At 42.8% G+C, this 25,655-nt stretch overlaps 1 protein-coding gene across 1 annotated transcript in view; it reads left to right on the top strand.

Annotated features, from left to right (window-relative positions):
- The first annotated feature begins 457 nt into the window (after nucleotides 1-457).
- Nucleotides 458-25,655, top strand: part of LOC143169722 (lethal(3)malignant brain tumor-like protein 3) — a 50,218-nt gene continuing 25,020 nt past the window's right edge. Inside the window, exons 1-8 of the mRNA XM_076357282.1 lie at nucleotides 458-510; nucleotides 18,757-18,865; nucleotides 19,411-19,582; nucleotides 21,039-21,096; nucleotides 22,152-22,240; nucleotides 23,515-23,619; nucleotides 24,254-24,389; nucleotides 24,889-24,980. Of these exons, the coding sequence (XP_076213397.1) occupies nucleotides 18,804-18,865; nucleotides 19,411-19,582; nucleotides 21,039-21,096; nucleotides 22,152-22,240; nucleotides 23,515-23,619; nucleotides 24,254-24,389; nucleotides 24,889-24,980 (714 nt within the window). The 5' untranslated portion in view covers nucleotides 458-510; nucleotides 18,757-18,803. The remainder of the gene's footprint in view (nucleotides 511-18,756; nucleotides 18,866-19,410; nucleotides 19,583-21,038; nucleotides 21,097-22,151; nucleotides 22,241-23,514; nucleotides 23,620-24,253; nucleotides 24,390-24,888; nucleotides 24,981-25,655) is intronic.

Raw genomic sequence — 25,655 nt, 5'->3', positions numbered from 1 at the left:
TACCTCCCCGTCCTACTGCCAGCCCTGTCCCAGTGCCAGCCTCGTCCCACTGCCAGCCCTGTCCCAGTCCATCCCCATCCCACTGCCAGCCCTCTCCCAGTCCATCCATCCCCATCCCAGTGCCTGCCCGTCCCAGTCCATCCCCATCCCGGTGCCTGCCCGTCCCCCCCGTGCCTCTCTGTCCCACCGCCAGCCCTGTCCCAGCGCCTCCCTCTCCCAGTGCCAGCCTCGTCCCGGTTCATCCCCGTCCCAGTGCCTGCCCGTGCCAGTGCCCGGTCCCAACCCAGTGCCGCCCCGTCCCAGTCCCCATCCCCATCCCAGTTCCCCGTCCCGCCCTGCCCCCCAGCGCCGCCTCAGCCGGGGCCGGAGCCGGGGCCGGGACCGGCGGGGAGCGGGACGGCCGCGCATGCGCTCCGCCCTCCCGCGGGACCGCCGGGACACTAATTGTTGCCGGAGTTAAAGAGAAAAAGACCCGGTACGCGAGAGAGGCACCGGGCGGCCGGGCCGGGGGTGAGTGGGGGCGGCGGGGGGGAACCGGCGGGAGCGCGGGAAGCCGCCGGCCGCCATCTTGTGGCGGGGGGCGGCGGGGCCGAGACGGGCCGGGCCGCTTCGCCGTGGCGGAGCCACGGCGAAGCGGCCCGGCCCGTCTCGGCCCCGGGGTCTGTGAGGGGAAATGGCGCCTCTGGGATGAGGGGCAGCCCCGCGTCCCGTCACAGCTCGACCCCCGGGCGAGGACGGGCCCCGCTCTGGGGGGGTCTCCTCCCCGCCGGGTGCTGAGGAAACCCCTCAGGGTCGCCCTCAGCTTAAAGCTCCCAGCTGGGTGCGGAAAGTGTATTTTAAACCACTGTAAAGGGGAAAGTCCACCATAAAGCTCAGCTAAGGACGCGTTCAGAAGACGAATTTTAAGTTGTTCACGGGCTACGGAGCAAAATTATCAAATATTTACAGTTTCTGGGGTGGTTTTTTTGCCCATTTCTAACGGGTCCACAAGAGGTGGTTGAGAAAATCAGGGTTATCCAGCCCTGGCCCCAGCTCTGGCGGAAACTTCTTGGGAGTGTGAAAACTCAAAAATATTAAAAAATATATAAATACAGTGCAATAGAGATCTTGGAGATTCACCCAAGACCAGAAAGATTTAAGTTTGAAAATAGAGATTTTTACACGAGGGGAAAAAAAAAAAATCATCAAACTTTCTGCTAGAAAGACTAGAAGTAATGATACAAGATTTTATGAACAGAGGGAAGGCTAGTGCCAGATAAATAGAGGGATAAATATAATACTTTAAAAGTGTTGATCAGTGCTCCGGGTAAAGATCGGTATGGGACAGTCTTAATGATGTTTGGTGTTCAGGAGAATTGACACTTGGTGCACCAGGAATTGGATTAGATTTTTAATATGAAAACATTTACTCTAATTTATTTAAATATCACACAGATAAGTTTAAAAAGAAACAAAAACATACGCACGTTGGTCTGTAATTGGGATTAAGGGATAAAGAGCTCTGATCTTTTGTGCCAAATTGTGTAAGACCTCTCTGGTTCGTGCCTTATTATATAATAAAACAGAAGTAAAAGGAGAGAAAATGGGTACTTGATGCTGCAAACTCTCCTTACCACGCAGCAATTAACAGCAGTCCGACACCGTCTCGTTAGCTTCAGTGTTTTGCTTCCCTGCTCTTCCTTGTCCCATCTATTTAGATTATATATTTTTGAGGGTGGGGACAGTCTTTTCCTCAGTGAATATTTCTACTTGGTGGTGTAAGATATGTAATAAAAATTAGTAAGAGACCCCAGGGTAATTTGCTGGATTGTAGTCTTATAAAGTGATTACAGATGCAATTAAAACGGAGGACATTTTTGGCCTCTGTGCTCTAGTTTTGGCCTAAAATTTATAGCACCTTACATTGCAAATAATCCCATTAAGGCTGAATGCGTGTGAAATAAATTGTAATTCATCGTGAGTACAGAGGTGGAAATGGAGCCTGAATTTGAGTTGCCGTGTACAACTGGGTACAACTACTGGGCAGATTGTGCAGGGCTAGTTCCATTTTTCGTGGCCAGAGTTAATTTATCTTGCCTTTGTGGTTTTTATTGCCATAATAAGTAAGTTGCAGTAGGGTGAGCGGTTACAAGCAGATGTGCTCTGCAGACGATTCCTGACCGACTGACTTCTCATGGCCCAAGGGTGTGTTTTCTTTGCCTCAGCCATGCTGTTTGCGCTTTTTACCACTGATTCTTCATTAGAATTTTAAGACAGTAGCAGGAGCACGGGTCCTTAGACTGATTATTAAAAGTAGCATCTAGAATTTGTTTAAAACAGCACCTGCAATTTTACTTTATAATGGTTGGCTTAAAATTGTGTTATCTGCAGGAGAAGGTCTGGCTCTCCCTTATCTCACTTCTATCTCCATGCAAAGCTTTTAGTCTAAACATTTCTAGGTATGGTGATATATTCCATGGGCGGGGGGGATATGAATTTGAGGGTGAAGCCTCAGTATAACCCCCTTGTCCTTTTCCATATGAACGCTGGTATTTTTCGAGAGGTGAGAAGTGCAGCGGGCTGCAAGCCCGACGCTGGGAGGTGGGTAATGAGATCAGATTCTCCCAGGGTGGTGATGGAGACGCGGATGAAGTGTGGAGTGTCGTCTGTTCAGCCTGCCTGTGCCGGTCCGTGCCTCACCTCTGCGCAGGAAAGGGTTTTGGAGGCCTGAATCCCATTATCAGAATTGCACAATTTGAGTATCAGGAAAACATAGTTAAACCGGGTCAAAACCGGACTGAACCACAGCAGCACTTAGTGTGGACCTTTATAGTCTTTCTGTGGAATAACAAGGTGGTTCCTGAGTTGCAATGTCAGTTCTTCTTCCCCAGACAAACACTGTTCCCTCTCTCCCATAGTTTATATTTTTTTTATCTATTTCAGCCTTTTCTCAAGCCCTCCAGCAGCGTGTTGTCTTGAGGTAGAGGAAAGGGAAGAAGGTAGCACAGTGGGTTGAAAAATTAGATCAGAGACTGGGGGGGGGAAATGACCAAATGTTTACTTGTTAATGAAGGCTGGCAGCTGAAAGCTCCGACACGTGGAATCAATTAGCAGTCGAAGCAGAGATCCGACCAAACCCCATCCTTCCTAATTAGCAGCACTAACTGCGCTCCGCAGGTGAGGTATGCGTGCAGATGTGCTTTGCTAAATTTGGCAGATTATTTTCCAGAGGATGGTTCAACTTATTGGCAAAATACTTTGCCTCCAAGGAATGGATGTTTTATTACTAGGTTTAGCATCTTTTGGCTCATCTCCTGTTTGGTTTTTTTTTTTTTAATTTCTGATTGAATCCAGCTAAATGATGGGATAAAAGCATGGTAGATGTAAGCAAACAGAGGTAGAAACTGTATTCATGAACCACACAGGATTTGTTTTGACAACCCTATTTATACTGTAGCTTTTAAACCAAACAAAACACGATTTAAGCAAAGAACCTGAACATGAGCAGCAGCAGCGTTCATTCTTGACTGGTGTGAGGCAGATCAAAGCTTCCTCGCGTGTTGCTGTTTGGCTGGTAACAGGGCGATGCAGAGCTGGGGTCCCGCTGGCACATCAGATGATCCCAGGCGTGGAAATAGTCACTGCTGTTAAAAGTCGCGTGGCTTGTCTGTCTCTTCATGGTGGGGTTGGTGGAGACAGGAGGCTCACGAGGGCGTGCTGTGTCTTCCAACCTGCATCAGAATGGCTTGTCAAATAGTACATACATTCTTCTTGCATTCCTGCTGCTCCACGTCTTTGTGTGACCCTTTCTTTTCTCTTTGCACATAGTTTGCTGGGTGGTTGTTTGGTTTTTTTGACTGCTTCCTCGTATTTGGTCTCCACGATGCTACTTTATGGTGTCCCCAGAAGCTGGAACGTGAATGGTGAGAATGCTGGAGCAGGGAGAAAATAGCTGCAGTGAATTTACATGGTGAGCTACGGTAGTCTCAGCCTTCACTTCCCTTGTTAATGCTAAACTCAACGTGCCCTTGTCATAACTCTAAGGAGATGCTTTCTTCCCTGTGCTGTGTTCGGAGGATGTCTCTATGGCTAGAGAGGGATGGCAGCATGGCACAGAACCCAGGAGCCTGAGCTCCGTCCTGTCTGCTCCCGTGCACAGGAGCCTGGGCTCCGGTTTCCCACTTGGTGCTGGAGCTACATCCACTTCGGGGGCGGAATATATGTAAGTTTGGCATAATGCAGCTTTTCAAATGAGATAGCATAGGACTGGATCACTTAAGGTTTTTTTTAAAATATAAAGTAAATACATAGGAAAAAGGTCAGTCCCATAAAGGTGTATTTTTTAAAATTTATTTATTTCAAACAGTGCAAGGCCCTTACCTGCTCAGCAGTCCTTTTCGTTGTCGTTCACTTGTATGGAAACCAGGTGCAGATTTCTGTACTTCCAGCGGGTCACCCTTGGCTACAGAAGGGGTATTGAGAAGGAATTGCCTCTGAAATGCCTGGAGAGGGTCTGCAGCTGCCCTTGCTTGCTCAGTTGAGACAGCAGGCGTGGCAAGATCGGGGACGGTACTGGGTTGTTGGAGGAAAATAGCATCTCAACTCTGGTTTGTAACTTACTGTACTAAAGCTGATACAGGGATGTCATAGCCCAAGGTATCATTTGTTTATCCTTGTTTTATAAATCACAAGATGTTTATAAATCACATTTGGACAATGTTGGTACTTCTGTGTGGATTGTGGGTGAGGTTTTTTTCTCTTTTTTTCTTTTTAAAGAGCTGGAAATTTGGGTTGTAACTTTTCAAGGTGAAAAGTTGGGTGATGTAGTCAAAGTAAAGAAAGCGTGGGGTTCTGGGCACTTGCGTAGATGCTCTCAGTGAGGCTCTGAAGCACACACAAAATCCTTTAGGAAATCAAATAGGACTAAGCGTATACTTAAGTCCATTGTTGGATCAATAACAGCAATACCGCTCATGAAATTTGCACATTTTCTTCTGCCGCTCACCTTTCATGACTGTGATATCAATCCATCTGGACTTGCTGAAACTTCTGATGGGAAAGGAGGGATGGAAAATGGCTTATGCATGTGTGCAAGCTGTGCTTTTTTTCATATTATCTGAAAACATACTTCTCTCGGTTTTTGTTTAATTAGTTCCTGACTAAACACTTCACTTTTCAGACTCAGATGATTTTCTAAGAAGGTTCATTTTTGACCTAACCTTTTCTGCAACAGGGACAGCAGTATTTTTGCAATTTCTCATTGTATTTAACACAAAGAAGGCATGTGATGCTTAATTGAAAGAAGTTTGGACGTTTTTATACGGCCATCTGTGCCAGATTTTACTTTAATTTCTTCATTCTGTAGTAATGCTAAATCTGCAAATAACAATTTGACTGCATACTCTACCAAGCTATTTAGAAAACAAATACCAGAAGAAAAATCTGTTTTGCAATTTTTGTTGCACAATTATGTACACAGAATATGGGCACTCTGGCTGGTTCTGCCTCTTGACTTCAGCACCAAATGGTTCTGAAAGACAAGCCTACACTTGTATTTTTTAAGCTTGCTTTGTCAATTCTGTGCACTTTTTTTCTTTTGAAATACTTGACATGCATTATTCAACATGGAATAATTGCTGTTGGTGTCAGTATGACACATGAAAAACTTGTGGAGTAGGTACTGGTAGTTCTGGAGTTTAATACTAGTCCCCTTAACACCAGTCCTTTGGAGTTTAGATAACCAACCTTCATTATTTCCCCCAAAATTATAACTATTCAGAAAAGTACAATGTAGTAAAGTGGCTTCAGAACAGAAGCAGATAAAATAACTAGGGCAGAGATTTGACATCCCTTTAAAATGTCTGTCTGGGAGCCTACACCCAACGTGCAGCCATTATAGATGTCATAAATGTTGGAGGACAACAAAACATTATGGATAACGGCATGCTCCTCTTGATTGTTTTCATTAACTGCTTACTTTTAGTTTAAGAGCATGTTTTATTGCAAAATTAATTCTTTGTGTCTTAGTTAAACATGTAAGTGGTGTGACTGAACTTTTAGCTCTCCATTTTTTTTTTCGCCAGCACTGCAATTTTTATGTTGTCACAAAATTGACTTTATCTTGAACCACAAATCTTACAGCTTCCTTACAGGTCATTAAGTTTTGAGTGAAAATACTTCTGATTACGAGTGATGGAAAGTATTTATATCTTGCATCTGTTGTAGAAATCGGATCAGATTTAGAAACGGCAGAAGTTCCAGCGTCTTGCTAGGGAGTGCTTTGGGTCACTCCTGCAGAGCTGCTTCTGAACGTGACAGTTTTTATGGTGTATGATTTCTGTGTGGCACCGGGTGAAATTTATGAGCGTGTGCAAGTGTTACAGTGGTTACAGGTGGTTCCCAGAGACTGGGATTAGTAGTGTCATGGTCTCAGGCCTCGAGGAGACGTTCCTGGGCCTCCTGGCTGAGCCCGTTGAGTATCAGGTTTGCACAGGGCTTTGTCAGTGGCCGGGTGCCTTCCCCAGAGCCACCGCTCTTCAGGAGCAGGAGGAGGTGAGGAGCTTGGCACCAAACGCTTTTTATGAAAGCTATAAAAACGAAGTTAATATGTGCTTCTGTTCCTCGCTTTCAGTAAACGAACAGAAAGCGTTAACTCTGGCGACATGGAAGTAGATTTTGTACCTTCTTTTGCGTCCCTCCCCTTCTGTGGGGAATAGGTCGAAATGCTCTCCAGCGTAGCACTGAGTGCCTCGTTCAGCTCCTGCAGCAGAAAGGACGGGAGGAAGGCTGCTTCCTTGCTGGCTTCACGATGTCATATAAATCTAAAGAGAAAGGGAGCAGAGTGAGTATGGTCACACGTGGGGGAAGTTAGACTAGAAGTGAGGCAGCGCCGCTCTCAGCCTTCACAATCAGACGTGCTGCCACTGACCTGCCGAGCACTTGCTTTTCAGTGTGCTCCGTGGGTAAGGCTGGCTGGCGTGTCAGCGGGGCAGGGAACGGGTTTGTGTGTAAAACGGGCGCTTTGCAGGAAGTGCGTTCTCGTAGCGAGCAGCCGCAGCCTGTGCGGATGCTTTTCTTTTGACAGCTGAAGTAAATATGTGCGCGTGTGTGTATTTTTGACACAACTGTATCAAGAAACCAAGAGATAGCAGCTTACGAGCTATGATGCTGATTTGGGCTTAATACTAGGATCAGCAGCTGGGTTTAGAGTAAACTCACAATATTGCTGTCTGATCTTATAAATTGATTTAAGTCACATTGCCACGGTGCCTGTTTATTTGTCTCCCAGTACAATAACACCTAAGCATAATCTGTACATTAATGTGTACTTAGGGTAACCTTGGAAGGGCTGTATTGTACAAATGAACATGGCAAACTCCCGAAAACCAAAGTAGTTTATCTTAGCGGTCTTGCAGCAGAGCTAAGACAAAAAGTGTTTGCTTCTCCCCTGTTCCAGCCCATGCTCCAAGCCCAAGGCATCCCTCTCTTTTCCTAGACCATTTCCTGCCTCTCATCTTTCAGAGCAGTATTTCCCATGTTTTGTAGTTATAATTTTTCTCTCTTTTCATGAGAAACAAAAATTAGTAGGAAGTACAATGGTGGAGCCTAAAATTCAAATTCTGAATTTTACCTTCCCCCCCCTTCACTGTCATAGTGAAGGCACTTAAGTCTTCTTCACACTGTTAAATGCTTGCTGGTGGCTACTAACACTTTCTCTTGAGGCTTGGTACGGTTCCATTGCAGGCTCTGAAAGTTCATTTCAATCCCTGACTGATGAGGTTCCTGGAGGTGAGGCTGGTTTTTTTGGTAATGGTATTAGTTCAGCCTTGCAAAATATTACTTGCCCGAGGTGAGTAATAGCTTTTGATGGGTAAGTAAAGTATCATCAGTCATCATCATAGCAAAGGACAGGCAAATGATTTTTGTGTCTGAACTGGTAAGTGTTCAGAGCAGTTCGAGAGACCAGATTAGTTGTGCCCTGCAAGAAGTCATGGAATTATTTTTTTTTGGTTTTGTTGCGGTTCAGTTCTCCACTAACGTCGTACGAGTGACTGGCAGATCTAACGCGTTGGGTGTTAGACACCACTGCTAAATCTTACAAGAAACTGGGGATGCGCGGGGCTCTGAATGCCAACTTGCTTTGAATGCATGCATATTACACTGAATTAAATGACCAGCTTTGCTAGGTTTCCCGTTCAGTTTCGGGGAGGAAAGGTGATTTCTAAGTCAGTTATTCCCAGAACAGCACAGTATCAGATGGTTTTCTTGATGCCAGCTGCTTCTCGAATGGAATTTTGCCTCCTGGTACATGGAGGCTTAGCCAGAAGGGCTGCAAACTTCAGTGTTGTTACTTGATTTACAGTCTTTGGGTTTATTGCATGGTTGTGTTTCTCACATTTACCCTCATATAAAGATACTGAAATCCTCATGTCATTGGAAATCAACCTGGCAGCATCTGAAATGGGATTTCTGTTGAAATGTTTCTCTTCCCATTAGGTCTGATGGTGTATAGAGAAATACAGTGAACCCCCATCCACCCGTTTAGCCTTCACGCTTTTATTTGTTTGTATGATCTAGCGCCTTTTTTCTTTCTTTTTTTTTTTTTCCTCTCATAACTCAGGCAAGATGGATGTTAAAAGCCAAAGCTGGTTTTCTACAGTAATGATGAAGCAGTTTCCCAAGGCTGCACTGTGGTTCAGTGGCAGAAACGAGATCAAAACCCGAGTATTTCTGACCTCCTCTGCCTATGGATTCCCTATCTAAAGCTAAAGCACAGAGGTCTGGGTGGTAGCATATTAATTATGAACCATTATCTCTGCCAGCATGGTAGTCATTTATCATTTCATAAATCTGAATCTGCGACTCGGGACTGAGTGACTCATCTTAGTTTTGCTATATCTTCTTTTGTGCTAATGTTTCTGAGTCTTAAAATGTTAAAGATGAAAAGCAGTCACAAACAGGGACAAATGGGGAACATTCGTGCTTGACTACGGCTCTTCAGAATGTTTCAAGTTAGCTTCTGCTGTCTTTTTAATTGCACAGTTTGCTTTCCCTTTATTGGGCTATCTTGGTTTTACCGTAGATTTTACTGATAGGGAGCATTATAAGAAAAGTAACTTCTTTATTATATTTTTCTAGGAGTTTTACTAGATTTATAAAATACAGAGATGAAAAAGGCCCATTATTGTATCAGGTCTTCTCTTTTTAGTACAAGATTATTTTATCCATTGTGATTTTTGACAGTTTTCCTGGCCCAGTTTTAAATAAATTCTACAATTTAATTACTTCTGTCCAAGTATCTTCCAAACCCCTCGTCCCAGAGGGAGCTCTGTAAATCGTCTTGGTGTTCGAGCTTCTTTATTTTTGAAGCCTGAATGCAAAGAATAACATCTGAAAAGTGATGGTTTTGCCCTTGCTGAAACTGGCAGCAAAACGTTGGCCACAAACAAGTGTTTATAGATGTACAAGGCTACATCAAATATTAATGTATGGCGAGCCTTCGGCTACAGTCGTGCAATACCACCCTACATAAGGCTTATTTAGTCCGATTCATAAATCTCTGTACAGCCGTGGCGCGCGGTGCTGATGCGGGTCTGTTCTGTGTACGTAGCCAAGGACACCGGCTGCGGATCTTCCGCACCTGCAGTTCAGTTAAAACAGGTGGAAGCTGAAGTGGCTCCTGCAGCTTGACTGCTGCTCCGCTTTGCTCCCGTTTTCACCCTCCTGACTCATTCTGACTAGCCTGTATGCCGCTAATCTTCACAATTATGCAGGATTGTAAGTAGCCGGAATTTTTTATATTTTGGGGAGGAAAAAAAAAAAAAGAGGAGGAACTCCTCCTACAGGGATTAGATTGTGATACCCAAAGATATTTGGTATTGCAGTTTACAAATGTCTGTCCTGCTTTTGACCCAATTAAGATAATCATAAAGAGCTGTGATGCTTGAATTAGAGTTGCAGGAATGCTCAAACGTCATAAATTATCCTACATCAGATCTGTGGTTTTGCCTTTGGCTGAATTAAACTTACACTCTCAACCTGTAGGTAGAAGGTCTACCATGTGGAAGGCTTCAGATCAGGAGTGGAGTTTGCCTGCCCTAATTTAAGCGCTCAGCAGTTAAAAACCTGCCCCGGCCATGTATCTTAAGGCACTTTCCAATGCTCAAGGAGAGAAACAATCTGCCAAAGGCAGATCAAGCACATGGTCCTTGGATGATGCCTGCTTTTACTCTGAGTTATGAGCTCAGAGTGACCTTGTTGAACTCAAGCATTCAAATATCAGAGCGAAGCAGTTTTGACCCATTCCCACAGGAATGCAGTTAGACCTGTCAGTTGGGCTGTGCTTTTTCGAACTTAACATCAGTGGTTTTGCTCACACTGGAAAAATTAGTAGAGCTGACAGTTCAAGGGAAGGTTGTGAATCTTTTTTTCTTTTTTTTTTTTAAAGCAAGCAGTTATGTTCATAGATTGAAAATATTCAGGTTATGTTTAAAGGGCAGGAACCTACAGTTAATTTATGGTCAGTGTTTGGTAAATGTCTACCGCAAAAATAGTTGAGTAATTGGATATGGGGAGCCCATATAGCGGTACGGCTTTTAGTCGAGTCTTCTAATGGAGCCCATTAGTTTATTTGCTGGGACGCGAAAGCAGTAAGTGAAGCTTAAGCATTTTAAGAGCTTTATAGCATTTCTAGCGTAGAGCCTTGACATCACAGCAGTATAGAGGGACCTGGCAACAGCCGTTAGATGCTGCTGCTCCCCCCCCCAGGCTGTACAGACTTGTCACTTGTATATAGTGTATGAGTTTGTGCATGCACCTGTGTATTTGTGTTTCTGTAATTTTAAATCCTGGTGCTACTAATACCCGGACCAAAGCTCCTGCGGAATCCAGAGAGCCCAAGATCTTGCCAGTGAACTGTAATTGGCAAAAAGGTCATACTAATCAAGTAACTGTTAAAACATACTGGTTTATCTTTTTGTCCTCAAACTGTACATATGCTTAACGCTCTTAACTTTCTATTCATACTTACTTAAGTGTCATGGGCAAAATGCAAGTCTGACATTTTTTCCCATCTTTTGAAACTAGTATTGCTCTGAAAACCCTTCGTGAAATATAAGCAACAGGCCTGTTTATTCTGTGCCTCTTTTTTCGTTTTGTTTTGTTTTGTTTTCACACCCTAGTTTCTTTCTTAAAATTAAATAAAGAACCCAAAGACTAAGCAGAAAGATGGAACAGAATGTCTCGGAGAGAACCATCAGCATCCCGACAGCAGACCGTGATATATTGAATGCCTTAGACTGGAAAGACGGCATTGGTACCTTGCCTGGTAGCAACATAAAAGTAAGAAACCAAGGAACACAATACATGAGCGGCCACCATGCATTTGGCAGTGCAAAATATTTGCAATATATTCTGCAGTTTGCAAATAAAAGTTGTGCAGAGAAAACACTTTGTTTTAAACAACGGGGTTGGCATTGCCAAGGAAGTGGTGAAATTTTAGTAATGTTTCTGAAAGCCTGGTGATACTCCCTCTCCCCTTCTAATTTCTTGCTCAATTGATTTCTAAAGGCAGGAAGTATTTAAAATAATTGTTTTCTGCTGATAGAAGTTATGGGCCTGATCTTCCTAATTCTCAGTCATGCCCATGCAACATACTCAGGCAAGAAATCCCGTTAATTTCAGCCCAGCATGAGAAAGACATTTTCTCAGAAAGACAAATTTTCTCAATTTGTGGGGTTGAGTCTTTAGGTTCTTCTCACATCAGTGGTTCTTTTTTGCAGCTTTTGACAGCTGTCTATATTTTACATATTCATGATAGTGACGAATACATCTCTCGTGTAAATCAGAACCAAGATCCGATGGTCACAAACATAGTGTTCTATGTTAGAGGGGGGAGGAGGGTCAGTGTCTGTTGACTGTTTCCCAAATTACCTTCAACTGTTATTTCAGTTCGATTGCAATTCTGATGGCTGAAAATGAATACATAAAATTGCCCTCAAGGCTGCAAGTTCTGAATCTCTGGGGGAAAAAAAATCAATTTCAAGTGAAATAAATCGGAGCTGAAGGGACTTGAGAGCTTTGAAAAATCAGATTGTTGGTATCACATGAGGCATGCAGAATCAGGACCCCCACCTTCTGCAAGTGTTGACAGTCTTCCCCTTCCTCCCCTCCTCCTTCTCCCTTTGCGCAGAAAAGTCTTCTACTGTCTGCCAGACCTCGCTAGAGGCTATGAGGAAAATGCTTCTGCCAGCAAATGTCGAGAAAACATGGATGAATTTGCATGCTTGGAGTATTTGGAGATCAGTGGTTTACACTCCCATAAAACTGACATGGAATTGGGTCCACTGACTTCCTAGGAGGTGCTTTGGATGATTATTTTGCAGTGGCCTAACTTTTGCCCTATATTTAATCAAAGTCATTATACTTCTGCTTCTGAAAAGAGCTTAACAGTGTATTGCCACAGGTTTTCTCTTAAACAGCAGTAACGTTCTTCTGCAGAAACAGCTTCACTTTTATTGATTCCTCGTAATAGTAGAGAATCAACAAAGCACTACGTTATTTATTAGACTGAAAGACACCAAATAATATTGTATTGTCTTATATTGGATGATCAAGTATAGGAGCCCTGAGTACCACGGTTAGTGAGTCTGGTAGAGATGTTTAGCTGGAACATGTAACTAGCTGCACAGGAAGCCACTTCATTCTTAAGATGCCAAACACTTTTTTTTTCCCTGCAGAAATCCAAACACTTTTTTTTTTTGCTTTTGCTGTTTAATCCTTTCTTCCCCTCTCTTCCTGCTATGTTCCAGTTCTTGCATGCACAATGAAATATAGTTTTCCTTAATTCCCTCCAAAAAATTCTCAGGAAGGACAGATTATTTCTGGAGGGTTTGTGTGGATTCGTATTAGCAAACATGCTATATTGAACTCCTTTGTGTAAAGGAAGATGCAGTCCTGATAGCAACACAGTTATGCATTTCCAGATCTTAGGAATGAGGGATATTGCCTTGCCTTGAAGAGTCTCGGGATGAAACTAGAGGTTGCCTCCATGGATCAGCCAGTCCTCAGCATCAGATCAGAGACTGTTAATAAAGATGCTCGTTGTTTTTCTAACGCAAACTTATGTTTTCTGGGGCCTGGGCTGGGCTTCACCAGTTCATGTGGCTGTAGATACACCATCAAATTATTAAAGGAGGAAGTAACATCCTGCTGTCTTCGCTGGTTTGGGCTGAATCAGAACTGTTAATTTGTATGCAGGAGTGTCACTACCCCAGAGACTAATCTGCTAATACAAAATGACATTGGCACCCTTCCCCGCCTCCAGCTGCGAGCTCTGCTTCGCGCTCACTCTGCTGCTTAATGGCACGTAGAGCCCTGGAGATGCTCCTTCCACTGACCTTCTGCTCATGATGCTGAGCTGTCTTTATCAGCCATAGCAAGGAACCCCTGGGATCTGCACCGTTTTGCTGCTGTTCTTCTGGCGTTTGAGGAAAGTGATAGGTTTCTTCTCGAAACTGGATGGTCTCCTGCAGGAAACTTAGTCCGCTTAGCATTATCATTTCTTTGAAATGGATTGTTTCTCTTTGTGCTGAAATAAAAATGATGCTCTGTCTCTTCAGGGCTGCGGAGGAAGGAGTGAGCTTTTTAGAAACAAGTCCAGCATCTTTGAAGCTTTAAGAAATACAGGCTTCAGATAAAAAAGAGGGAAGAGGGGGAAGAACATTTGGAATAAGGCTTTGATAGGGTACCGGAGGCAGGATCCTGAGCCCAGGAAGCATGCAGGAGTAGAGGAAGAACGGTGCTTCTCAATGCAATGAGGAACCCTGCTTCAGAGGTGAAGCAAATGCTTTTAAACTGGGTTTAGCAGGTTTGAGCGAAGAGCGGATGGCTGAGAAAAGAGCTCAAACTAATAAAGTGCTATGAATAAAAGCTTTGGAGCAGAGCTTGCAAATGCAACCCACCTTTGACTTGTCTCTTTCATTCTGGAGTTCAGTAGCTCCGTATTGCAGACAGTAAAGAAGATCAAGGAGTGAGTAATCTTTAGAGCTATTTGCTCATCCAAAAGGTGATTTTTTAAATTTTTTTTTTTTTTTTGGTGCTCGGTTGCCTTTGCAGATAGGGACTGATAATAGATGCACATTGACACTATTTGGCACACTTTAATAATTTTGTCTGGACCAATGAAGTGTTCCTTCATAGCCTAAGAAATTTTTTAAGCTTAAAGGATGAGAGTCTCTGAAGTCTGCCACGTATCATTCCTTTTCCGTAGCTACCCCATGGTGTGAGCGCTTCGCTGTGTGTCTAGAGGGGTTTTCTTGTTCTGCATCTGTATTTACTCTTGTAGGAGTAGGCAGTGTGTGTGCAGGGTTGGTAGGCAGGTGCTGTGTTGGATCAGAGGATGGGTGTGCTAGCAGAATCTCCGTGGGAGGGTCACCTACCCCAGCAGCTGATGGAGGGTTTCTTAAGGGTCAGAACTTGGGGGAGCTGGGACTGGGAGCTCGGACACTGTGACTCCTGGCCGTACTGGTACATGTTACCTACCCACCTGCGCTGCCTGTGGCTTCTGTTAGGTGTATTTCTAGGTTGTTCGGAAACAGTTGGTTTGGACTTGAGACTCTCCCCTCTGCCTTTGGGTCAGGGCCCCACTGTGGCTTTCACTAATAAGTGGTACTGTGCAAGGATGAGCTTATCAATTAAGGAAAGGCTAGTTATTTCTCAGTGTCTGCTGTTCTTCAACAGTATTGCCTCTGCCTATCCCCGCATTCCTCTGCACCTCTGGGAAGCTCATTTCCCACCAGACTGTCAAGTGTCATTGAAGAAGGGTTGAGAACCGCTTGGCCTCTCGCAGCTCCAGATGCTCGCTGCGTTTATGCAGTCCTGGCTGTCGCCTGCTCTGAGGTCTTTAAAGCCCAGCCAGCACCACCTGGGGACGTATTGGACAAGTTCTCCACTGGAATGTGACCTTTCTGTCAACAGCTGGGTGATTCCTGCTTGCATGAGATTTTAGGGAAGTTGCTGTATGTCATAACTGTAATTGCACTTTGTTGGATGAATTTGAACTCTCAGAGCAGTTTTTTGGGTTAAACTGCTTTTCTGAGGGTATTTATTCTGATGTGTTCATCAGAGGTCTGGGTTTTATAAAGGGAGCGCATCCAAAGCAGGTAGAATTAACATTGCTTTCCTTCGTTGACAGGAAAATGCATTGTTGGGGTTTTTTTGGGGCCCGTTGGTGGCATTTTGAGGAAGAGTTGTGTTGGGTGTTTCTCACTTTTATTGTTACTTATTTTCAGTGCTTTTTAATGTACATACAGCCATTTCTTTTTGTCCCATACCTAGTTGCTCCTCAGTGAATCCTATATTCCTTCCTGTCCCCCTTCCTAGCCCTTTTACTACTGCTCATTCGCTTGCTTTCTTCTGTTACCTGCAGTTCTGTTTAAATGAGTTTGGACTGCTAGAAATCATTACTGAAGTAGATGCAGAAGCCGTAAAAACTCTTTCAGCCTCAGCAGTAAATGCCAGCCCAGCCAGCTTTGCTCCTGCTGCTATCAACGCTTCTGCTGCCTCTAGCACTGATTTGGAAGGTGAGCTTTTTGCTGTGGAAGAGAATATACAGTTTCTGAAAAAGCTGCTAGAAACAGGTCTAGCTGAAATACGTGTTTCAGTAGCGTGGTGCTCCCTGGTGCAGCGTGTGGAGTGAGTCACTGTCTTATTTCAAATATTTTAGGAGTATTTAGAGTGAATGTAATTACTGCGTAGTCATAACAGTACCTGGCGCACGCATTGTGCTCGCCTTTGTGGAAGGTAAGTGTGGTTATATAAATGATCTGGGCTAGATTTGTTGATGTAGTCAAACATCCCTCACGCTGAGTTTTGACTTACGTCCTGGGATCTCTTTAACTGGTGATTCTGGGAAGTTGGAGCCCCTTTTTTCCAGGGTAGTGGATCAGCAATGACATCAATGTTTCTCCTTAACACTGGTAATTTGTCATGACAGCAATTAAGTCTGCATCTGTATTAAACTAAACTGCCTGTTTTGGGGCTTTGAGACCAGAATGGTCTGGTCATATATACCTTACTAAATACTCTCAGCCTCCAAAACAGAGTGGTTGCACCCACTGGGCAGTGTCTCAGCTCCATGCTGACTCCTGAACCACGCTTGGGAATTGCTTGGGATGGTGCTATGTGCCCTAGGCCAGAAATGTCCTGGGGCTGTGCTAAAGATGCATGTGGCTGAATTGCAGGACCTGGCACCGTTTGATTTACTTGTATAGCTGTGCCTTAGCTGGCTGCTCTCGGGAGCAGGAGAGCTTCCGCATTATTCCTTTCTCTGGTTGCACACATTATGCACTGTGGAGCATGAATGGATGGCACAGTGCTCTGCTAACCTGGCATTCCTGGCTCAGGATGAATCCCCAGCAGTGTTAGTTATCTTTGCTAGAACATCCTTGAGAGTCTCCTCTAACCAGGCTCATGCCACTATTAACCATGAGAGTTTTGAGGTTTCCAAGGCTACTGTAATTGAAATTAGGGAAAAACTGAGTTTTAACAGGATAATACAAGCATGTTACTGGACATGCACATCAATGTAATGGACAAGAAATATCTCAGTTCTTTGCAGACCTGTTCTTACTCTGTTTATCTAGAAACCAGTAGCTCAAAACAGAGTATTTATATGTTAACCTCTGAGCTCTTTCATTCCACACCACTCGGTTGGTTAAGCTGGCCAGCCTCACTTACTTTGGTAAATCACTAGTTTCCTTTGATTAAATTACTTACTGTTTCAGTAGAGCTCCCTCGCAGATGTGCCCGAGTGTCTTCCAGAGAGTACTAATGGAGACCAGTGCTAGGGAGATGAGCGATGATTAAGAACTCTCATCCCAAGAGTACCATTAGCCATCCAGCGTAAGGTCATATTTTAGAGATGCTCTTGGTTAAACGTGACAGCATGTGGTTGTGGCGTAGGGAGCCCTTGATAGGTTTGCCTTATGCCTCGTACCGAAACAGATCATCTTCTAAGGTGGTAGCAGGAGACTTGAGAATTAGCTTGGGACACAGAGGCACCGCAGGACAGCAGCTGGAGCCTGTTCAGTGTCTCATTGTCTTCGACATCACCAGTGCATCCTGGTGCAGTAATTGAAAGGACATTAACTCTGTATAAGGTCTGCGTTAGCGATGCCAGATCCCTAGGCAAGGCAGGGCTACATCACTGAAATCAATCACCCCCATGGAGGGATTTTCTTCTCTGGGAAGAGAACGATCTCTCCTCTTGTTGCCTGCCTGGACAAGCATCTGCCAGTTGGCTTTCCCCAGGATTTTGATGGAACTATTTCTGTTTTCGGGTAGGGAGGCTTTGTACCTGTCTTCCCTGCTGGCTTCTCTCATCTCAGATTTCATCGTAAGCTCTGCAGATTCCCTTACACTTACAGGCATTCGCTTACGCTCCTGCTGATTGTGGGTTGTTCTCCTTGTCTGCGAGAGCTGAGGAGATGTCAGTCCGTCAGGTGAAGAACCATCTCTTACATGGACACCTCAGCACTAAGAATTTTTCACACCCTTTTAGTCCAAGTGTATTCCATAGATCAGTGTGACTTCTAATGGAGCAGAGCTCTTCAAGTGCTCTTGCTTCTTGCACGTTTTCCCTGTTTCGTCTTTTCCCTGCCTGGAATCATTGGTCCCTGACGGCACAGGGAGAAGCTTTAAGTTGTGATACAAGCATGCATGCACTTTGTGCGTAGGCAGTCTATCTGCCCAATTCCAGCCAGCACCATCTGACATCCATATTGGGCTATAGGGAGCAATCAAATATAAATGAAAAATGTCAGTCGTCTTAGCAGAATGAGTGCAAGTACTGGTAAGGAGACTATGAAAATGGCTTTAAACAAAAAGCAGAGTGACTCATATCCCAGCGTTCTGGATTGTGTGATGTGGTGTGTTTTTTCTTTTTTTCTTTTGAAGTGTTTAATGGTGCATTAAAAAATGGATTGTTCAAACCAGTGCACACAAACAGTGCCACTAAATGCAGAACAGGAATGACGTATACATAGGAGCCCCCATGCACGATCTGCACGTCAGGTTACTTGAGCAAAGTATGCATCAGGATAGTGCAGATGCCTGGTAATGGGTATCACTGTAGTTGTGTTTTGTTAAAATATTAAACATACAGTAATTTGCATTGGGAAGAACTCAAATCATAGGAGAAAGTAAACATAAATGATACATTGGAGTTATTCCTTACATTTTCATGCTTTCATTCAGATGAAAGATTGATATATATCCCTTGCTAGATATAGAAATAATTGTTTCTGTTCTCCCATCAATAACGTGCTCTTTTTAGAGGCTGCCTCTGAAGGATTTTCATATGTACAAAGTATATATAAAGGCAGAAGTTTTTAAACTTAACCAACTGTATTAAAAGTATCCAAACAAGATGGACTAGTTTGACATTTGTCTTTCAAGTTAGAGGGTTTCTAGGAATAAAGAAATATAAAAAGATTTGTAACTGTGTCCTGGTTATAGCCTTGAGATTATATCCTCCTTTATCACTTTTACAGGGGGCAGGGTTTCTCCAAAATTAAAACATTACAGATAAAAGGGGTTTTTCTTTAATGAGGTGGTACACTCTTTCTATGTGCCAGCGCGCAGATAATAATTACTTCCCTCACAATGGGATACTGAGGGTGACTTAATGAAAGTTTGTAAAGGACTTTGACAGAACTAATTCATGAAAGGTGTTTTAACATTTTAATTTAATAGTTGTCTTTTTCTTTGCTTCTGCAGTGCCCAGAGAAGACGTGCCCTGCTCCTATTTCCAAACCTGTGAGCAAATGGATTGCTTTGAGAATGGAAAGTTTTGTACTCAAACGGGCTCCCAGCAGCACAGGGACAGGTAAAGAAACCCCACATTCCTCCTGTTCCGTGTTTAAAGAGAACATTGTGTTAGAGAAAAGTGTTGCTGTGAGTAGAATGAAATCCTCAGAGCAAGTGTTACCGCGGCATGGCTGAAGCAGAGCCACCTGTGCAGCTCTGCCGATGACCTTCCTGTTACCCTTGAGGCTCCCGTGCCCGACAGAGGAAAGCTCCTCTCTAGAGCTCGGTCCTCATTTATCTTCCCAGCCTGCGGAAATGCTGGTTGTGTGCTTGATGCCTCAGTTCCCCACCCTACAGATAAGGATGATGTCTTAACTTCCTGTAGAGTTGTAAAAAGGTAAAATTAAAAACCCTCTCGAGCTGCTCTGGTGGTGAGAGCAGTGCTGGTACTTTGGAGTGCTTTTAAAAGATAAGTATCTGGCAAATCCTGCAAACATGATTCACTTCTTTAGGTTCTCAGCCCAGGCATCCTCATTCTTCCAAAGAGGTACAGAGACACTGGGAATACTGCAGGAGCATTGTTGCACTTTTAATTCGATTTTGTTTTCAATTTTGGATGTTTAGTGATACCAGAGACATTCCAGATGATTGCAGAAACAGGGGAAATAGTAGAACTCTTAATACCAGCAGTGGCTGTCAGGTGAATGAGGCTGACAGACCTGTCAAACGTCTCAGAAGGAAGAGAAGGCTGCTTCTGGAGTCTGAGGATGACGAGGAAAATGCAGATGAGGATGAGGTAAATGAGGCTGCATGTATTTTCTTTAGAGAGAACTGTGAAGAGCAGGGACCATTCTGTGTTTCAGATTTCACTGTGCAATGCAAACTGAGCTGAGGGAGGTTGTTTTGTACCCATGAGAATGGTCTGGGTCTGATCCTGATTTACATCAGTAATGAGAATATCTGTTCTGAAGTCTGAGGAGTCATAAGGGTGAATCTCTCATGTGAAGTCGAAGTCAAAGTCAAGATTTCAGACTGTTTCTTCATAGGTGTAGTTATAGCCCTGTGCGCCAAGTGTATTTCACAGTAATAAAAACACATGCCTCCAAAAATACTTTAACTACAGTCAAGTACTATTATATGATATTGAAGATTAGTGTCAAACCACAGAGTTTGATTGCTTTTTACTAGGTACTTGCATGTACACTCACTACACTACTAGAAACCTGTATTAATGGCGGATGAATAGAAGCACCTCAGTCCTGACCTGATCCTTTCTTAACTTTCATTAAGCATCTTACTCCCTTTAGGGGCCCTTCTTTGTGCAAGCCTGCACTCTGCTACCATGTGCGTAGCATCTCAGGCCTGAACCATTTTATTTATATTCACGTATTGCACGTGCTTGTGTAATGCAGAGGCGCTGGGGTAGGTGTTCGTTGGTAATGCAAGCCGAAACTTCTGATGTCATGAACACTTTAACTCATCTTGTTGCTCAGCTTTTCCCTGTGATGTGTATAAGATGTTTTTAAGTACATATGTTTTCAGAAGGACTTGCATTCTGTCTCTTCCCCCTTCTCCTTCTCATTTGAAACTGCCCCCCTGTCTCTTCTGGGGCATGTTTGGCAGGCAGCTTTGCATTTCAAATTTTGCCCTTTTTGGTTTGCTTTGAGAAATGACAACCCTGGGTGAATTAACATGAGTTTGAAAACCATGTAGAAGAAATGCGAATGGCAATCTGGCTAGGAGTGTGACACAGGGAGACCACATTTTCTGGGGTGTTCATCTATGACAGTAGTTACTTGAAGCTTCTGCTTCCTTCAGGGCTTCATAAATTATTTTTTTTCTGTATCCATTCCCTGGTATAGATGGACATAAGAACCTCTGAAAGGAAAAGGAAAGTGGAGCATTACAGTAAGGTTGCTTACGTGAGCAGTAAATCCTGCATTGCAGAAAGCAAATCCTGTGTATTGTAATGGAGATTTTGGGCCCGTGTTGCTCTTCAGTAGCCATATTTAAATGAACTTCAGTAGCATATATTAAATAATTTGTAAAGCACTTTGGGATACTGCAGGATCAAAGTTATATATGTAACATACCCTACTAATGTTCTTGCAGGGTTATTCAAAAGAAAATAATGCTAGCTAATAGTCCTGTTAGTTACATGTTACATCCTTATTGTACCTGCATTGTGAGATGATCAAAGAGGGAGGAAAAAACAATATTGCTAAACTTTTTTTTAACATATCTGTGTCTAGGAGAAGAATAAATCAAATAATATGAAAAGCCGCAGAAACACTAAACCAATAAAACAAGGTGAGCTAAGCTCATAGTCTCTTTTCTTTAATGTTTATAGATTTTTTTACTAGCTATTATAAAATGAATAATAGTAAACAGAAGAGGAAAGGACAGTAGAGCTCATTTCACATTCAGAATAGCTTATTAGGTACATAACCCTCTTACCACAGTCAGTCTTCGGAAATGTATTAGCAAGAATATACTAGATTTGCCTGCATGATGGGCACAGCGTAGAGGATCTAGAAGGAGACAGCCTGATCCAAAGCTCACTGAAGCCAGTAAGAATATATTTTCTATTGACTTTGGAGAGCTTCATAGCCACAGACTACAAATGCTAAATAGAAAATAAGTTGTAAACAACATGTGATTGATTATAGACTTTGGGTTAAATTTATTATATACCTTAAAGGAGTTAGCATATGTAGACTGGGGGGAGATTTTTAATGTGCATTTAAAATGTAATTTTCTGTGTGTATGACCATGGTCCTACTAGAATGAATCCAAGCACCTGCCCAAGTTGTTGTTTTCATCATCTGTGTACTGGTAGCTGCCTCTCTAGTAGATGCATTGTGGTATTAGCAGGTTATAAATATATGTGTATATATGTATAAAAAAAAATCTTGTGAACTGAACAAAAATTCACTTGGTTTTTCATCTGTTTTGTTTTAGGTTTATTTCAGCTGCAATTATATGCCTCTTTGTGCTGTCTTTTAGTTTATATCTAACTCCTTATTCCTCTGTGAAATATCAGGAGAAGGAATTATTTTCCACAATTTTAAGTTATTATATCTTGTCCAAACTTTACAGTGGCAACTTTCCACTGCTTGCCAGCAGTCCGGGTGCCACAATTCATTTGACCTGTGATATAATAAATTTTTTTTAATGAGAAATGAGCACAGTTTTCCTGCTGCTGGAATTCATACCTTTCCTCAAAAGTTGGGTAACACTGCCTCCTTTGGGGTACAACAGCAAAACAGCGTTGGCGTGTACGTGGGAGGAGAAAGAGAAGAGAGGGCAGAGCGGGAGGCATCTGAGAGAAACATTCATTTTTCTCTTTGTTTTTGATTGCTTAGCTGTTCCTGGAAAGAAGAAGGTATGGAACTGGGTTTCCTACTTAGAAGAGGAACGGATGCCAGCTGCTCCCCTAAAACTGTTCAGAGAGGTTGGCAGCTTTTTCAACTCCCTTGCTATGTTTTTCTCAGGCAACATCACAGAATTACTAACTCAGTGGAGGTAGGATTGGAGACTACCCTCAAGCCAGGAGTTACATTTATGAGTTGTTTCGGTGCAAGCAGGCAGTAAAACCCCCACGTGTTTGTTTCCAGCCCTGAAGCACTGTGGAAACAAGCATCTGCCCTGTGAGTCTCATCCCAAACCAAGATGTGAAAAATGCTGGTTGAATCTCACTCAGAAATAAACAATGACTGTTTCGATCTGCATTGGGTAGCTCTGGATAAATGGGCTGTTAGGCAATCTCCAAGTAATGTTGGAGAGGGACAGCTTAATGTCTTTCATATGTCCTGTGCTTTGTCTGTGGTTGTACACCACCCCTTCCATCCTTCCTCTGTAGAAAACTGCAAGTCAGTCAGCTCTGTGAATGTTGTAGCTTGTCTCAATGAGAAGTGACTGTTACGAGGGAGGGTGGAAGTTGTGTTCATTCGTAGTCTGATGCATTGAAGGTGGAAGAGGATGAGTTTAGCCTTGGTGAAGCTGCTTCTGCACTCCAGTGCACCAGCCCACATGAAAAGTTCAGCTCCCAGTGAGCTCTTCAAAGCCCAGGGCTGTTGGCATCTTACAGAGTGAGATGAGAAGGAAGTCAGGTAACTGCAGTGGATGCAATAAGCCATTTGCAGTTCCAGTTCAGATTTCTTTTAAGCCTTTAGTATACTTCAAATGTTTAATTTGGATTAAGACTGCAAATAAATGAAAAACAAATGTTTTCTGGAATGACTGTGTAAACGGGCTCCAGATCAAACATGCCTTGTCCCTTGTACCATTTGAAGATGAGAAGTTACCTTTTGGGAAAGTCTGGATTGCTGACCTCATGCTGACACAGGGAAAGTGATTTTAGCTTTCCTGGCTCTTTGTTTCTGCCAGCCCTCCTACATTGGGCTAAGAAGGGGACTCTTTTGTGTTTGAATAGAGCTCATTTCTGCATCTGCTGAAAGATTTGTTCATAGCTAATTGCAACAGGCTTGTGGTTCAGTGTTTTTGAGAGATTGATTAGAATAACAAGTAAATCTGAAATATGGTGATCATGCCATTATTGATCTCTGTATCTGCGCCTGTCTATTAAAGCAGCAATCATTTAGCGATAGAATTTTCTTCTCTGAGTTGAAAATTTGAAGCCTTAAGTATATCTGATGACTGCTCTGCAATAGATTTTGTCTTTAGGAATTAAAACCAAATGTTTCCTTCTCCCCCCCACCCTCACAGTATCAATCATTCCCACAAGGCCGAAATGGATTTAAAGTTGGAATGAAATTGGAAGGGCTGGATCCTGAACACCCCTCTCGATTTTGTGTTCTCACAGTGGCTGAGGTAGTTGCTCTTCCTATCTTTGATTCCAAAAGTCCCATGTACATGTAGGATTTTTTCCAATAAAAAGTAGAAACATAAGAACAATAGTACTTTAATTAATGGTTAGGAGGAGTTCAAGGTGACACTGAAGGAATGTGGTTAAGGATCTATGCCTGAAATCCTACTGTCAGATTTCTGCAATTGTAACTCAGAATAGTAAACCTATTAATTGCATGCAGTGAAGAAATATGAAAAAGAACAATGCAATTAGGCCCTAAGGCGTAGTAAATATAAGCAAGTCAAAATGCTTTTATGCTTCTTCAATTATGTGAAATCTGTGTTGATCTGGTATAGACATGAAAGTTCTCAGGCTGCATCCAGATATTGCTGCACAGTAATATGTGCATGAGTAGGGAATAGGAGGCCAGTGAAGTTACACTGACCAATTTTATTTTCAGCTGTTTGAAATGAGGAAAGAGGAGCATGGAAACTGGGAGGCGTAAATGAGGAAAAATAAAACTAGACTTTTGAGAAATAAGTCAGATCTCAAATTTGCTTTTATCTATAAATCCAAATGTGGAAGAAGTGTTTGATTAGTGTTTTTCTTTAACTTCTTTATGACCCTTTATGATAATCAGAGCTCCCCTCATTATAGGTACAAGGGTACAGAATGCGATTACACTTTGATGGTTATCCAGAGTGCTATGACTTCTGGGTTAATGTTGATTCCTCAGACATCCATCCTGTTGGCTGGTGTGAAAAAACAAGTCATAAGCTGCTCCCTCCTAAAGGTATGAAAAAAACCAGAATGGTGTACAAGAAACCATAAATTCTACTAAGAACTAGTTGTCCTGGCTCTGCATGTTTCATTTTTAGTATGATTTCATTGTAGAACTTGATCTGAGTGGCTTACGAGGAAGGGGTGTAACTAAGATAGTGAATCACAAAAGAAAAAAACAGCTTCCTTTTGATATTCCCAAAGATTGACATTGTTAGTCAAATTAGAAACTCTTTATTGGATGAGCATGTAAAGTAAGGAGTCTCTTTGGGGTTCAGAACTTGCTTCTTTCCTGCATTCAATTTCCTAGAAACATTTGAAGGTTGAGATTAATGATTGGACATTATACCGAGAAAGAGAGAGGTGTTCAGCTGAGATTCATAACCCCTGGAGATAGTAGAAGGGCAGTTATCATGCAGAGTTCATATTCTTCCCAGGTCATTTCCATTTCTGAAAAACCAATCTGACTGTAATGGGGCTGTGTAAAACAATCTTTTTATCTCTCTTTCTAGGTTTCAAGGAGGGAGAATTTAACTGGACTTCCTATTTAAAGAATTGCAAAGCTCAAGCAGCTCCAAAAAGCCTTTTTAAGACCCTCAGCACTGTAAGTGGTGATATTGAATACAAGATGTTTCAAATAGGTCTGATGCTAAGTGAGTTTTGACCAGAATATTTACATGGTTTTGATATGCTCATGTCAGAGGTACAACCGTGGTACAATCAGATGCAAGCTATTTCCTACTGTGATTTATTTTTAAGATGGGAAAATAGTACAATTTTTCTTCCTTCCCCCAGTCACTGACTTTCCGGAGGGAGAATTTGTATTTCCCTTCCTCCTTAATACTGGAGGAAAAGATTTACTCTACCATTTATTAAATATATTACAATGGTCTGTTTTGCTGTGTCCCTACAGTCAAGATATTTGTGTCACTTTCCTCTAATTTAATAATTTCCAAAATAATTTCTGGTTTCCAGCAGCATACTCATGTGCGCCATGGGATTCATTATGAGGCTATGGATCTTGAGCATTTTTCATCCTTCACCCACTGTTGCTTTGTTTTTAGTTGTTAGCCTCAGTTCCTGTATAACACTCACTCCCATTTTGTGTCACTCGGATGACGCAAAGTCCACCGTCTGGCAGATGTGACGCTGCAGATGGACAGAGCATTGACTTCAGTAGGATCAGGGTCTAGCTGTGCAGCTCTGCTCTGCTTCCGACTGAGTCACCTATTTTCCTTGAAGACTTTCTAACTTTTCCAGTAATAAGACAGGACCTGCA

This window comes from Aptenodytes patagonicus, chromosome 21 (assembly GCF_965638725.1).
Source record: "Aptenodytes patagonicus chromosome 21, bAptPat1.pri.cur, whole genome shotgun sequence".
NCBI lineage: Eukaryota > Metazoa > Chordata > Aves > Sphenisciformes > Spheniscidae > Aptenodytes > Aptenodytes patagonicus.
This window is presented reverse-complemented; position numbering and strand designations above follow the sequence as displayed.